This window comes from Colias croceus, chromosome 8 (assembly GCF_905220415.1).
Source record: "Colias croceus chromosome 8, ilColCroc2.1".
Taxonomy (NCBI): Eukaryota; Metazoa; Arthropoda; class Insecta; order Lepidoptera; family Pieridae; genus Colias; species Colias croceus.
This window is the reverse complement of record NC_059544.1, coordinates 1,222,999-1,238,142: the sequence shown is the minus strand read 5'-3', so window position 1 is coordinate 1,238,142 and position 15,144 is coordinate 1,222,999. Positions and strand designations below refer to the sequence as shown.

The 15,144-nt window shown below is 34.4% G+C and overlaps 1 protein-coding gene across 1 annotated transcript; it reads right to left on the bottom strand.

The window, feature by feature from the left end:
* Nucleotides 1–109: 109 nt before the first annotated feature.
* LOC123693671 (STE20-related kinase adapter protein alpha) lies at nucleotides 110–4,772 on the bottom strand. Its single transcript, XM_045638863.1, has 7 exons — nucleotides 4,437–4,772; nucleotides 4,017–4,249; nucleotides 3,572–3,749; nucleotides 2,658–2,850; nucleotides 1,951–2,074; nucleotides 1,364–1,485; nucleotides 110–1,083 (listed from the first exon to the last, which is right to left on the bottom strand). Exons 1-7 carry the CDS (start codon nucleotides 4,599–4,601, stop codon nucleotides 1,007–1,009), a joined length of 1,092 nt encoding a protein of 363 aa, XP_045494819.1. The 5' UTR covers nucleotides 4,602–4,772; the 3' UTR covers nucleotides 110–1,006.
* Between the last annotated feature and the right edge of the window lie 10,372 nt (nucleotides 4,773–15,144).

The following is a 15,144-nucleotide window of genomic DNA, read 5'->3' as shown; positions in this document are numbered from 1 at the left end:
GAAATAATGTGAGATTGTTATTGATTGTCAGTTTACAACATTCTTATGTTCAAACAATAAAAAAATATGTTTTTTTAGTAATAAAAACTCGTATATAATAAAACAATAAAATATCCAACAACATTATTTATTCACAAAACTAACGTCATCTCTAAAATTAAACACTCATACTCTATAATTTACACAAAAATAATACTTACTAAGATTTTATCACTTATGAGAAACAAAAGTTTGTTTATTTAGGAGACCAGTGTAAATTCAAATTCAAATTATATTTATTTGCAAGAATGTTACAAATTATAGATGTTTTAATTACAATATGTAGTAATAATAGTCAATATTAATACAAGTAGTACCTATGATGTTTTAAGTTCATTAGGTATTGTATCAAGTGAAAAACTGATATTCGAAAATTTAATAACAATTGACAGACATGTCACCAACACAACAAAAAATCACATTCTGACATGTCACCGAAAAAAAAGGTAACATGAAAATTTGGCGCCAAAACTCCGCCATTTTAATGTGATCATTGTTTATGGTAGGGTATTTCTATTGCTTATTGAATGTATAATTTGTATAAAAATATTGCTGTCTTGGGCCAATATAAGAATGTACAAAAAATAATTTAATAGGTATGTAATTTATCATAGCATTAAAATGAGAGAATATTCATTATGACCTAAGTACCCTAGTCCCTATAGATAGCATAATTTTCTTTGCGCTAGATCTAATGAAATTTTATTTATTTTCATTTAATTTATAAGTTATCTTATTGTTATCTACGACAAAACAGTGATTAATAAAAATAGTGTTTTGCCAAAAAATACGCAAGTATGAAAAAACTATAATTTTTCTTGATATTGAATGTATCTCACAGTTTTATCTTATTTATTTGTTAAAAATCACAACAATGGATAAAATTAATGGCAATATATTTTGTAGTCAGGCAATTTAAATACATATACATATAATTTATGAATTGGTCATCTAATAGTTTATTGTCTCAAAAGTCCCACTCCGTAGTTTTCTCTATGTTCATTTCGGACAACTTCTCTTCTAATAACAAAGCTGATATGTCATCTGAAAAGATAAAAATAAATGAAAAACAAAGAACAGTTTAGTATTTATATCAATGCATCATTTTAAATCAGTCATTAAGAATAAGTTAAGGTTGCACAAATTAAAAAAAAACACTGTAAAATCTGCAAATCGACAATAATTCACTAATGTAATAAATAGGAAGTTAAAAAGTACAGCAATAAACAAAAGTCAATAAAATTTAACACTACATACGCCGTTTCTACCAACAAAACATTCCAATAACAAAAAAGTTGTTTTTTTTTGTAAAAACATTACTCACTCTGATCCGGTTTGATAGGTTTCACCCTTCCAATGAGGCTGGGAAGGTAGTCTGTTCTTCTGATTTGCTTGAAGAACGGATGATTCAATAGTTGTGTTGCTGACGGCCGCTTGTCTGGGTCACTGCAGAGAATAAACAACAAATACAATTTAAACGCTATGTGGTCGTGATAAGTATATATTATATTTATAATTTGAGGCTATTGACAGAAGCTAAATTTTTTTGATTCTTTTGTAGCCTCAAATTCCGTACATCGTAGCGCATGGCATGAACCGACTATAAAATGTACCGCGTAGCATTTACCGTGTAGCTTTGCGTGTAGCATGTAACACGAAGCGTCTATTTTGTAACGTTTAAACCGCGTAACACGCAACGTGTAGAGTGTAGCACGTTACGCGTAGCATGTATCGTGTACCGTGAAGCGCATAACATGTAGCATGTAGCACGTTACGTGTAGCGCATAGCTTGTACCGTGTAGGGCGTAGCATGTATCGTGTACCGTGTAGCGCATAACATGTAGCATGTATTTCGTTATGTGTAGCGCGTAGCCACAGCGTGTAGTACGTAGCCCGCTACGTAGCACTTACCGATGCAGTGCGGCGTCTGCGAGGCGGTGGAAGGGGTCGGACAGCTTGCGGTGCGCGAACACGAGCCGCGCGCGCCACACGCCCTCCGCGCTGTCGCCCACGCCACTGTCTGTGTTGTACATGCCTACAACAATTCCATAGATAATAATTATTATCCGGGTAATATATGCCAAAAAATAGGGTATTTTACAATAACCTGAAATTTTGTAAGCCCATAAGGGATCCTATGAAGTCCTAAATGTGCCCATTGATCTCATATACAATGCTAAAAAATAATTCAAGATCAGAAAAAAAAAATACATATTTTAAATTGGAACATTTATTTCACGTAATATCACAAAAAAATCATAAAAATCATTGACAAACATTTTGACACACAAACATCGGCTAGCTTGTTCACTATCCCGTCCGATTAGGGCCCTTCTGGCCTCCTCCACTCAAGCGACAGCTCAAGCCGAGGTTCGTGGTCCCCGTCAAGGGGGGACGCCCTTGTGCATGTCGCTACCAGGGTGAACCTTCAGTTCACCCCCGCGTCCGCGTTAAAATGTAGTAGCCCTTCTGGCTAACATTGAGAAACACCATACAAAAAAAAAATTGTTCACTATCCCAATAACTGCTTTACCGAATTGGATAAGTTATCCAAACAATTTGGTATTTATTTTTTAAGTATAGTTGAAACATCCTTTATTAGCACACACTATACTCACTTTTCATTTCACCATCATCAAGCGGCTCCGGGAACGAGGAGCAGTCGAGCAGCTGCGGCCTGTTGCCTCGCACCTTCTCTGTATACATGAGGGTAGTCGGTACTTCCGCGAACGGTACTGCGCCGTTCGCTAGTTCACAACATAGCACGCCTAGCGAATAGATATCTGACTGCTCGTCGTAGCCTCTGAGATTCTGTAACGTGAATTAAGTATGTCAAAGCTTGCGTCAAACGACGAAAAATGATGAAAAATGGATGAACACAAAACCAAACTTTGGCATTTGCTAACCTGGCATTAAATATTTATTTATACAATAAAATAATTAGGCTTCTTCGGTATTATAAAACACATAATTATAACAACATGCAGAATGTTTGTTAATCATTCTAGAATATTTATCAAATACAATAATGACTTTGTACATTACAACGTTTTTATTCCTCAAACATATTATTCTAAAAATTTTCCACAGCATAAATTCAAATATTCCATTCATAATCCGTTATCCTACTATAGCTTTATTGTTAGTTCATGTGTTTGAATACATTAAAGTTATCTATGCCTAGATCTTCTAGCTTATAATAAACCTTTACATATCTACTACTTTATAAATTTTATATGCACAATTTTTAAAGACCAGAAAAAATTCGATCACGGCGCGGGATTCGTACCCGCGTCTTTCGCCTTGCCGGGGCGACATCTGACGGCTGACCTCTCGGTCACAAGTGAGCAAATAAACCGCCAGAGCAAATAAAATTAAATAAAGAAATAAATAACTTTCAGATTTATGTGTTTAAAGGGACACCTCACACGGTCACACAATCTCTTAAGATGATGAAACACCATCTCAATCAGTATGAAACATTTTTTTAATGACATACCACACCTTAACTCTAAACCTACCAACACCATACCTGTTCCAAAAGTTCTGGGCTAAGCCACATAAGGTTAGCATTATCATGATCGGGGGGCGGTAAGCTGTGTAAGTGCTTCTGTCGTCGCCCCCTCACCATCATGCTAGCGGCTGACCGCAGGCCAGATAGACGCACATTGCCATGTCTGTCGAGAAGCACATGGCTCGCTCTTACACTTCTGTAATTCCAATGGATGGTTTATTTGAGGGATTGACTAACATTTCACTTTGACAAGTATTTGAGTATCAGATGAGTCTATTTCTGTTAAAAATTGTTCAAATGTAAATTACACACACCGCTATTTAGTATTTTTTTCTGATACTAAATAGCAGTATGTGCAACTGTTGATAGCTGGCAGTATTTTAAGCTATTAAGTATAACTTAATTTTATCACTACAAAGGCAATATTGAGATGTAAGCTACACCATAGTAAAATACATCATACCTATGCACATAAAACTGTTTATGCAAATACTGTAGCGCAGCCAGCACATCCCTCAATATGATTGCACAGGCCAATTCCGGCAGACCCTCTTGGAAGTATCGATCCAGGATGTCTCTGCAGGAGCCAAGTTCCATCAGCGGAGACACCACATACAGTTCCTGGCCATGGACGAAGGAAGTCAGGTATGGGAGAATGTTGGGGTGCTGCAGCTCTTTCCGAGTTAGTATGTCTTGCTGTAAAATAAAGCATTTAGTTAAGCAGAACTAAATAATTAATCTATATTGGGAGAACAGCAGGTCTCAATAATACAAATAAAATAAAATAAATGATACCCATAAAAAATTATGAATTAAAGTCTTTTGATATTTGCGCTATGAGCTCATAAAACATGAAATATTACAGAAGACTTAAATATATTACCTGTATCAAATTGGCTTTTTCCTTTGACTTGTCAACAAAATACCTTTTGATCGCGACATTTTGATTATCTGGCTTGTGAATAGCTGAATAAACAACTGCAATACCACCACAGCATTCAGATATGATCGAAGTCAATTGATAATCATTGATGTCAGGGTTAAACATTTCTTTATGGCAAAAGTTTTCACGTAAAATTTAAATATTGTAAACAAGTGCCGTCTACAAACATATCATAGGAACTGACTATTGTGCAGTGTTTACACGTGAAAACGATTATTAATTTTAGTATATAATATCTATAAATAAACAAACCAAGAAGGAAAACAAGCAATAGTCATAATATTCGTGGTTCAGATGATTTGACAGAAAAACATTTTGTGACTTTGAAGTTTGATCGGTTTGACACTTGACGTATGTCATAATCATGAGATCGAATTCAGTTTAGAAACCAAACAATATAAAGTTGGACATTAAGTTTACGCGAATAAATGGTACAGTTTGTTTCTGATATTTCTTTTTAAAGATCCATATTAATATTTCGTACCTTCCACTTTAAGAAATATTTTGTAACAATCTTGTTATTCGATATTAATATACTGTGAATATACTCCTCATTTTTAGGCATTCAAATGCTTAAAAATGAGGATTTTATAAATTAAATCTTAATTTATGAATGTCGCTAACATATGCCCATAGTTTATTCCAATTTTAATAAAATAAAGTGTTTTCTTTGAAAATAAAGAAACAATACGAAAGATACGATTGAATTTTGTTCTAAAATGCATGCTTCATAGATAGATAGATAATAGATAATTCTTTATTGCACACACACAATATTTACAAACATACTACCACACATACTACATTATTGCATGAGACATTAGGTGTCAAAAAATTTATCATTTTCATATTTGGATAGTAGCCTAAATTTTATGAAACTTTGGAACTAAGTAATTAGTTTTTTGAAGTAAGGCGACGATTTTGGTATCTTTGAATCTTGCCAAAGTTTCACTTCTTACACGTGTGCTCGGCACACATGCATCTTATTTCCAGAATAAGTTTTTCTAAGTAATATAGGTTTATTTTATGCTCAATCAGCGTTAACAGTTTTTGAAAGAAGTCACACTTCAGACATCATCATTATCACTACTCTCATTTTCCGGTTGCCCTATGATGTGTTATTAGGAGTATAGTGTGTATTATCACAGAATATAATATAATAGTACTACGTACAGAACGTTCATTAGCTATGTCCACACTATGCACTTTCATCTTCAACTTTCGTTTGTCGCTTTCAATATTGAATTCAATATTGAAAGCGACAATTCAACGCAACGCCAATATAGTCATTTACCTAGTTCATTCGTAGTTTGTCAGCTTGTGGAAACATGTGCGACGACAACATTTTACAGTGGAATATGTGCTGCTTACTTGGTCATAAGAAATTCCAGAAAAAAGAAGGAACCAAGCGAAAGTTTTGGATACGAGGCTATTACAATAATCGAAGTAATGTGATTGAGAGAACTACGAGAAGATAAAGATATTCTTTTTAAAAATTTTACACATATGTCTGAAAAAAAATTCGATAGACTTTTGAAATTGGTTACACCATCTTGTTGTTGAACGCTTTGTGGCACAGAAATCCACCAGACGCGGGAAACGTCTTTCGCAGCGAGCGCTGTGCTTTCAACTGTCAAAAACGCATGCGTCAAGGGCATGCGTTGCGTGCGCTGTTGACTGCGCTGTGACGCATGCCCTTGATGAACGAAAAAAGCACAGTGTGGACATAGCTATTCCCTAATCTAACAAAAGTCAACTTTAGGCATAAATCAATGCTTGCTGTATAGCTACATAAAGTATTCGCCACCTAAACTTACCCCCCTGGTATTATCCATGTATGGTCTATCGACCGCCTCCTTGGTAAATGGTACAGTGGTTAATGCGTGAGCGTAGAATCGGTCCTGGGTTCGATTCCCGGTGGAGACGATGAAAAAAAATGCCTCTGAAGGCTGATAACCTACTTGTCCTTGAAGAAAATTGATCAGTGAAATAGATGTATGCATATACCCCATACACGGTACACCGGGACACGGGACTTCACTTTCTGTATGATCTGTCCCTAGGTATGCTTAGATCTAAAAACTTTTATAATGAGATAGAGTGGTTCTCGGGGAAACCGAGTTAATAATAATGGTATTAATGACTGATATTATCTAGAAGATATTGCTCTTTTCTTGTAAAAACTCGTCCTACCAAAATCTGAGGGTAACCGTCAGTTCCATGATTTTACTAAGCTTAGAATACATTAAGTCAAGCTCGGACTGCGGCATAGCAGTTCTCTATGCCTTTTAAGAATTATAGTCATAGCACAAGTTAGCATTAACTTTGGCTATTCTATGTTCCTAATGGTGCATGGATTGTTTTAATTGAATCTTTTCATCTTATTATTTATGCCTATAGTTTATACATATATGGTGTCTGCTAATTTGGCTCAAAAATTATAACAAACATTGCCAAAGAAAGTCACATCCAAATATTCGCCAACGCATTGCTGGGAATGCAAAAATTTCCAATCCACTCAATAAAAAGCTGTAATTCCTATATATACGCGGCGGCGACCGCATCTCTCATACGCTTTATACGATGTACTCACGGCTATATAAAACCGGGGAGAGAGCCAAGTTCTAAATTTAAGGCTGCCGAAAGCGTCCGACGGCATCCGAAGCCGCCCGCCCGCTTCAGTCCACCGTCAACTGCCGCCGAAATTTCCCAAAACCAACCGAACGCGCGCCCGAAAACTCCGCTTGGTTATCGCGAAAAATTCCAAATTTGAAACGCGCCCGCGAAATATCTCTGTGCAATATTTTACCGTGGCAGTGACAGTGATTTGTGGATTTTCGAACTTCCGTGTAACCGGTATGTGGATTGTGGATGATAGTTTTTTTCTTCAATTTCTCATTAGGCACCAGTTGGCACTTAGATTGAATTAACACGTGCTTGCTGGAGTCGAGTGTAGAGTTACAGTCTGCTTTCGTTCCATAACGATCCATGCCATTTAACCCGTCATAATCTTATTTTAATTTTATGTATCACTGGTGTATTTAGCTAGCAAACAGCCGGTGTTTCCATAACCTCAATATTGCGGTAGCATTTTAGTCTAATTATTATATTTCTCAAGAAAGTTTTTCTTCGAGTGTTTGGATAATAATTTTGTACGTTTGGTTCCGCATTGCGTCATGCTACAGTTTTAATGCCGCCTTGATGTCTAGACATCGGAAACCGGAAGCTGCTGTTCTATCGATTTCTGAACTTTTCTCGTGCCATAGAGAAAACATTCTAGACTCTACCTTATAAGTAACGAATGAATTTAGTCTTTTTACTATTATATGAGTTGTCATGTAATTTATAATCTGCTTCATAATCATCATTGTTAATGAAGGAATAGTTTTAAACTGCTTTTTGTAGCAATATCGACTCTACCCTTGACATTAAAGCCCTATAAATCATACCACACCACAGTCTTAACTTTTAAATCACACCTATTTATCTTCAACAATCAGTAAACAGAACTCATACAAAAATCGACGTGTAAAACAGTTTCTAGGTCACAAAAGTTCCGAAGCAATTCGTAATTATAGCTCAAACTGCAAACATTCGCATATTAACATACTTTGTTAAACGCGAAAAGTAGGCCGTTTTAAATCATGATCTACGAATTAATAACTCCTGTATACATTGCGCAACTGACGTTTTTAGGTGAAATGTGTTTATTTGTGATATTTGAAAGAAATTACCGTTGTCATGCGTACGTCTGTTCATAATAAATTCTGTCAGAATATAGGAGTTGGTGTGTTAGAGCTTGGTTAGAGCTTTCTGTCTTCTCTTTGAGAAATATCTTGTGACTGCCTCTTCCTGTCTTCATTATGATTTATTGTTGATAATTTTCACGAATTTATTTTTTTGACTTTGGCTAGGTGATAGTTGTTGCATATTGTTATAATTAGGTAGAGTTTCTTACCACCAAACTTACACGACCAAAAAGTATTGAAATTATGAATTTTCAAAGGTTTACCTCTGATGTTATTAAGTAATTAAATTCGTGTTATGAATTTCCAATTTAATCTCTGCCAATCATTAACAATCACAGTATCTCACAGTATATAGAAAATCCATTAGACTGTGATACGAATAAGGTGTCGCTGAAAATCAGCTCTGCAGTGAAAGTCTATGCTTTCACTGTAAAATGCTGAGCGGCATTCCTTTTAGCTAGTAGGTTTTATTAATTAGTTTGTAAGTACATAGATTGTTAATTTTTAATGTAACTGGCCTGCTTGCTAATAAAGATTTATTATTATTATTATTTATTATACAATTAAAAAAAACTGAACATTTCCAAAAGTACCTATTGTCATTGCACCTTATTTAATTATTAAACATCAATTTATTACATCAAAACATTTCCTATAAACGTATATACAATTGTCGCTGTATACGGTTAGGATAAAAAGATAAAGGATATTTCATTTAATTAATGAGATAATATCTAAGGATGATTAATCTTTGAGACATTTGAACACAAGAGATAAACGTCGCATACGTTTTATAACAAAATATAGTAATTTACCATTACTGTTTTGATTTAGCTCGTTCTTTTGGAAACAGGCTTCGGTTCACACTCGATGATAGAGCAAGTAAATTTTCTAACCATAGTTCCCTTGAAAGAACTCTGAAATTATTGCATTTTATACGGTGATACAGCGACCTTCAAGAACTAAAGGTTTTAGTATAATCGGGACAATTTTTTCGGATACATCGCAGATGATCTATTGTGCAATGGTAATAGAAGAAAATTGTGTGAAGTATCACGATGAAAACTTACCTACGAAATAATACCGATGAAGAGACAAATGGTCTGGTCGTTAACTCTTGCAGTACCTAATCGTTGAAGGCAATTCTTTAGAACATCCATAATATACATTCGATAAATATACCAGGTTATTCAAAACTATATATGTGCGCCGCAGTTTTACCCGCATTGCTTCGCTCCTGTTGGTCTTAGTGTGATGATATATAGCCTTCCTCGATAAAAGGGCTATCTAACACCGAAATAATTTTTCAAATCGGACCAGTAGATCCTGTAGATTATGCGCGTTCAAACAAATAAACTCTTCAGATTTATAATATTAGTACATAGATAATTATTTGAGTATGGTGCGAACTGCGAATACGTTGTCGCCATTCATTGTTTCATTGAAAGAAATAGATGCCTTAAGGACAGACTTAATTTATAATAATGACTAACACTTCAAGACATTGAGCGACAAAGGTGTTAGCTGTTTAGAGTACGTGATGATTGACGAATGTTCACAATAGATAAATAATAAATAGTCACAGTCATAGTTCTTAGTAGTGATGACATGGATAAATAATTACTGGGTGTAATAAATCTAACATTTATATAGTTTTGTCATTTATACAGATAATTGAAGAGATTATTGATTGAGAAAACAATTGACTGACAGCAAGGTAATCCCACGATTTTAGCCAATTCTGCATTTTCGTCATATTTTAATGGATGCACTGACAAACACGTATGAATGCAAATGATTTACAGTTGAAAATATTACCTAACGCGCTCCTCGTTGCCAGAATATTTGTAATGGTTTCTTGAATATGCCTTGGAAATCGAGAAAATACGTGTTACTAGGGTTTTTTAAATAATGGAGATTTGGATTATAGTGTATCTTTTTTAAAGTTGTAAACAGAAAACGATATCATTACTATTTGGACTATTCAAAAAAATGTCGATATATACGTGATACTTACATACTCTGTAAGTCTGTAATCGTGTTGCAGTACAGACGTGAATTGAATAAGAAAATGGCTAAAATGACGTAACTGCACCAGTGAATGCAGGTTTGAACAAATCTTGATTAAACATATTTTTTTCTACATAATTATGATTTATGAAGAATAAGATTTGGATTTAAAATACAATACGAAGAATATGTTTTACAGATATTTACTCATAAGAAAACTTTCGATCTTTACCTTGATCAGATATTTAATACCAAACATAGTAAAGTCTGTGATGATACATTGGAAAAGAGAAGTCATTCCGGATCTGGAGTGTGCGGTGTTGAGTAGTTGCAATAGGCGCCAGATCGTAAGGAGAGGCAAAATGCATAGAGAGCTGAACGCTTCAGTTAATAAGCTCTGAAGCTGTTCATCTTGTAAGTAAATAGTAAAAGACAAAATTGAAATCAAAGATCAAAACAGCGACATTAGAACTTTCAGCTCTATCACCATTGAGTAATCAGCTCCACCTTCATAGCAAGCGTTTTTTTTACTCGAATCCATTCAAATGAAAACAAAATAAGTCAAAATCTCTACGCTTATAGAAATTAATATTAACCTAGCTATTTTCTTACAATAATAATCACTACATAGTATAAAAGAAAGTCACTTTCTCTGTCCGTATGTCCCTTTGTACTTATGCTTAAATCTTTAAAACTACGCAACAGATTTTGATGCGCTTTATTTAATAAATAGCGTGATTCAAGTGGAAGGTTTTAGTATATAATTTTAGACAAAGCGGGCGAAGCCGCGGGCGGTAAGCTAGTGAATAAAAAATAAAAAATTAACAAAATTAAAGAGGGACAAAACGGTAAAAGCATTACCTTTAAAATATATAAATGTCATGTACTGCCATAAAGCATGGCTTCTGATTTCAAGCGTTCAACGCCCACGCTGTTCAAGAAGAATAATCATTGCTAGATGAAAAATTACCGAAATCATATCGCAATACAAAATATATGTATTGGATCTAAATTCGTCGGTTGTATCACACTATCGTCACTGCAGTCTAATAATATCTAGACTGGAGTCAAAACTCCAGTTTACTGACAGGTTGTCTAGAAAAATCTAGAATGAATAATTTTGAACTTAAAATTCGGAGTTTATGAGACTCCTTAAATGGCATATAATTCTATTTTTAAAATTCTACCAAAAAGGAGGTTTCGTGGTCGTCTGTATGCTTTTTTTTTAGTTAGACATGGTTAGACATCGAAGCTTTTGCACTTCTCATTGATCCATAGAAAAACGATCACGTTGTGAACTTAATTATGTTTCCTTTTCAGATATCTGTTACGTAGTTAGAAGAGTTTAGTCTATCTGATAAAGTTGTTTTTTTAAAGAAATTTCATCAACTGATACTTAAATACGCACGTGTCTTATGCCTTCTTAGAGCGACGAAGTACTTAGAGTCTAATACTTTTATAAGTCAACGAATTAACTATTTAAAAGAACTGATTAAAAGTACTTAAATCATAGGTATACGTATCGTTTTCAATGGCACGAATATGGATTAATTATCGTGTTCGCATTTTATGTCTTTTAGTACGAGCTTTTTTTATTAGTTCCTATGAAAATTATTCTCCATTAAAATAAAACCAATTCCACCCTAAGATATGTCCAGTAAAACATGTTAATATAACTTCCTACCTGTATTATTAATTGTTAGTGTGCGACAAGCTTAAAATTGTTTGTTTACATAATATTCTACAGTCTTCTAAGATTTCCTTTGTAGGTATATTATCATTTACCGTCAACGGTTGACAGGACATATTACATATCGCGTTTATTTACGTAATTAAACCTGACCTACAGTTAAACAGTATTTAATGTGGTTTTACGTTTCATATCTACTTAGATGTCCATTTTATTAAAAAAAAATACTTAGGTAATTACCTACCAATTTTTTTGTATAATAAAGATTTTCCAAGACACTTCAAAGAAAATGGGCCAGTAAAACATTAAGTACATATAAAATGAAAAGCATCTTCCTAATACGCAATACCTAAGAGAATATGGAACTTCATAGAGTACTTAGGGACTTTACAGAATATAATTACCATACAATTAGATCATTAAATATAATATCTAGAACTTATACTGTAAATCTTAAACTAGGACTGCGAAAACAAAACTTTATGGCACGAAATATCCAATCCCTTCGTGGTCGGGATACCCTATGTGCGCACCAAGCGCTTCGAAAACAGTTTTTTTTATAAAAACCGCGAATATGTGGACCGCCATCTGTGTTTCTCTAAGGTGTTTCCTGATAAATATAATTTGGATCTATTCAAGCCCAAAGTGGCTTTACCTTACTGACCAGGCATGCTAACCTGAAAGATTGCATCTTCGCTTACCATCATGTGAGATGGTGGTCAAATGCCTGAGCAGTGTGTTAAAAAAATGCATGACGACTCTATAATTATAGAGTCGTCAAGCATTTTTTTACATATTTAAAGTTTGATGAATCTCTTCAATCTTAATTTCATGTCTAATCCTAATTTCCCTTGCTAGAATTACCTATTTATTTATAGCATTACATATTTCCAAGCTTAGTTTCCAAGATATTTCATAAAGTTATGACTAGTAAATTATAATTAGAACTATTAAAGATATATTTGCACATAACAGCACAACCAAGCAAATATGATCCTAGGACGATAAACTGCGCATTTCATGCCAAGAAATTATCTATGACAGGTGACACGACCATTTCGTACAACCCACTTTCGCAAATCTATTATTTGGATATTAAATAATAAATTTCTACAGTTTAACGGTGCGTTAATTGTTACGGTTGTTTTGTAATGTCTTGTTAGTATTTTAACCGACTTCAAAAATTGTTCTCACTGCTGTATTTCTTTTGTTTGTTGCCTCAGGAAATTCGACTGGGTGAATCGATTTTGAAAGCTAGTGCTGGAGCTTTTTTATTTGAAAGCTAGTGTCTCGTGGTTGGTCCTATTTTAATTTGTCCAGTTCTGACCATTTGAAGGCGATTTAGATTTTTGTTAAAACATGATTATTCAACATTGTTATGGCTTTCATCTTTGTTTGTAGGAAAAGGAAAAAGTTTACGCTTACCTATGTTTGCTGAATATTATAAAAAAAATTGCTGAATATCATAAAAGTATCGTAAGAATTTTCGTATCATATTTATGCTATCTATCTGCTATCATATTCCAATACACTTCAAAAGAATATTGACACGATTTAAAGCTAGGCGTAGGCGATATGATCAGCAATCGCTATATTTCAAGATAGACATGAAATAGACCTTCGCGAAGCTTTAAAATTTATTATGTATTTGTAAAAATATATTTAGAGAATTGAAGAAACATAACTCTATATCATTTATGTGGTGCATACAGGAAAACATAAGCAAAATCAGGAAAACTTGAAAATTGAGTTGCCAAAGTTTGTTTGCAATAAAAATTTCTAACTCTCATATTACACAAAGCAATATACTGCAAGTTGACGCAATATTAATAATTTATGTTCATTTATAAAATTATAAATACATATAGGTAGTCAATGTCGCTTGGAATTTGGCCAGGAGTTGTCTGTCCAATATTGATAATTTCTGCCTAGAACGAAGTCTGGCTAACCGCCATTTTTACACAATTCCCTGAGGTCGTTGACTATGTCATGTGCTTCCGAGTTGTGTAATGTTTGTATGTGAATTATATTTATTGGTTTCAAGCTATACCTATAATGTATAAAAGAATATGTATGTTGCTTCCGTATGCCTTCTTTAAATTGAGCATGAAGAGAATATTGGATAGTACACTGGATTATTTTCTGTTGTCTAATGGGCCCTCTACAGCGTTGGGCAGTAGAATGCCTAAATGTCTATGATGGGCCAACGCTGTCTTGTGCAGAGGGCCCATAAAATTGTGCATACAACTATTTTTTGTACTTTACAAAGTTGTGTGCGAAATTTCGTCAATGTACAGCGAAGCTTTTGAAAACTGCCTAACATATTCGACAATTATTGGAAAAGCACCTTACTCTACTTGCTCTATCATAAAAAAGAGCAATAAATATTTAGAGAATAATATTCATATAACTCAAGAGAATTAGTAGGAAATACAATATTTTATAGTAATATATTCGTTACAATGCTAACATCAAATCATATCGCAAGCTCTTAAACATAAAAAACAATAAAACTCAATAACCAGCGTATCGCAGATACATATTACCCACAGGTGAACGTTATAAAGATAACTCAAGGAACTCAATGCACTCAGCTCGATTCTCAGTTCATAAATGATTTGGGCATCTGTTGAGTATAATCGTATTATATTATCTGTGCTTATAACGAATGAATCTAAATGTAAGCCACAGTAACCCTTAGGGCCGGCCGAAAATAGACGCACGCGATCTATCCGGAATTTACATTTGTAATTTGGCAGGCATTCCGTGACTTGTATAAAAAATATCGGTAACCGTTTGACATAAACATTGGGCTACAATCGTAAAACCATTATTTATTATGGGGTTCGTTTTATCGGCTGGGGACGTATTAAATTTCTTTGTTTTATCATTATGCTAAACTGCTGGAATGACATGCGCTTCTGTTTATGATAACAATGATTTTATCTTTACCATTTATTTTACTCAAATCTTAAAAGCATTTTCGTTAGCTTCGTAACATTTCTGCACTTCTTTACTGTAAGATTCTAGTTTATAAAATCTCTTCATAGATACTTACTGACTGAATATCATTTGTTCCAGCGATGCAGTTTAAGGCGTGACACACCGGATTGACTCGAATCAATCCCCGTGATGTCTCAACCGCCGCCCGGACGCGGCCGCGCGCGTCTCCCCGGCCCTCCGTCCCCCGCGCACTACC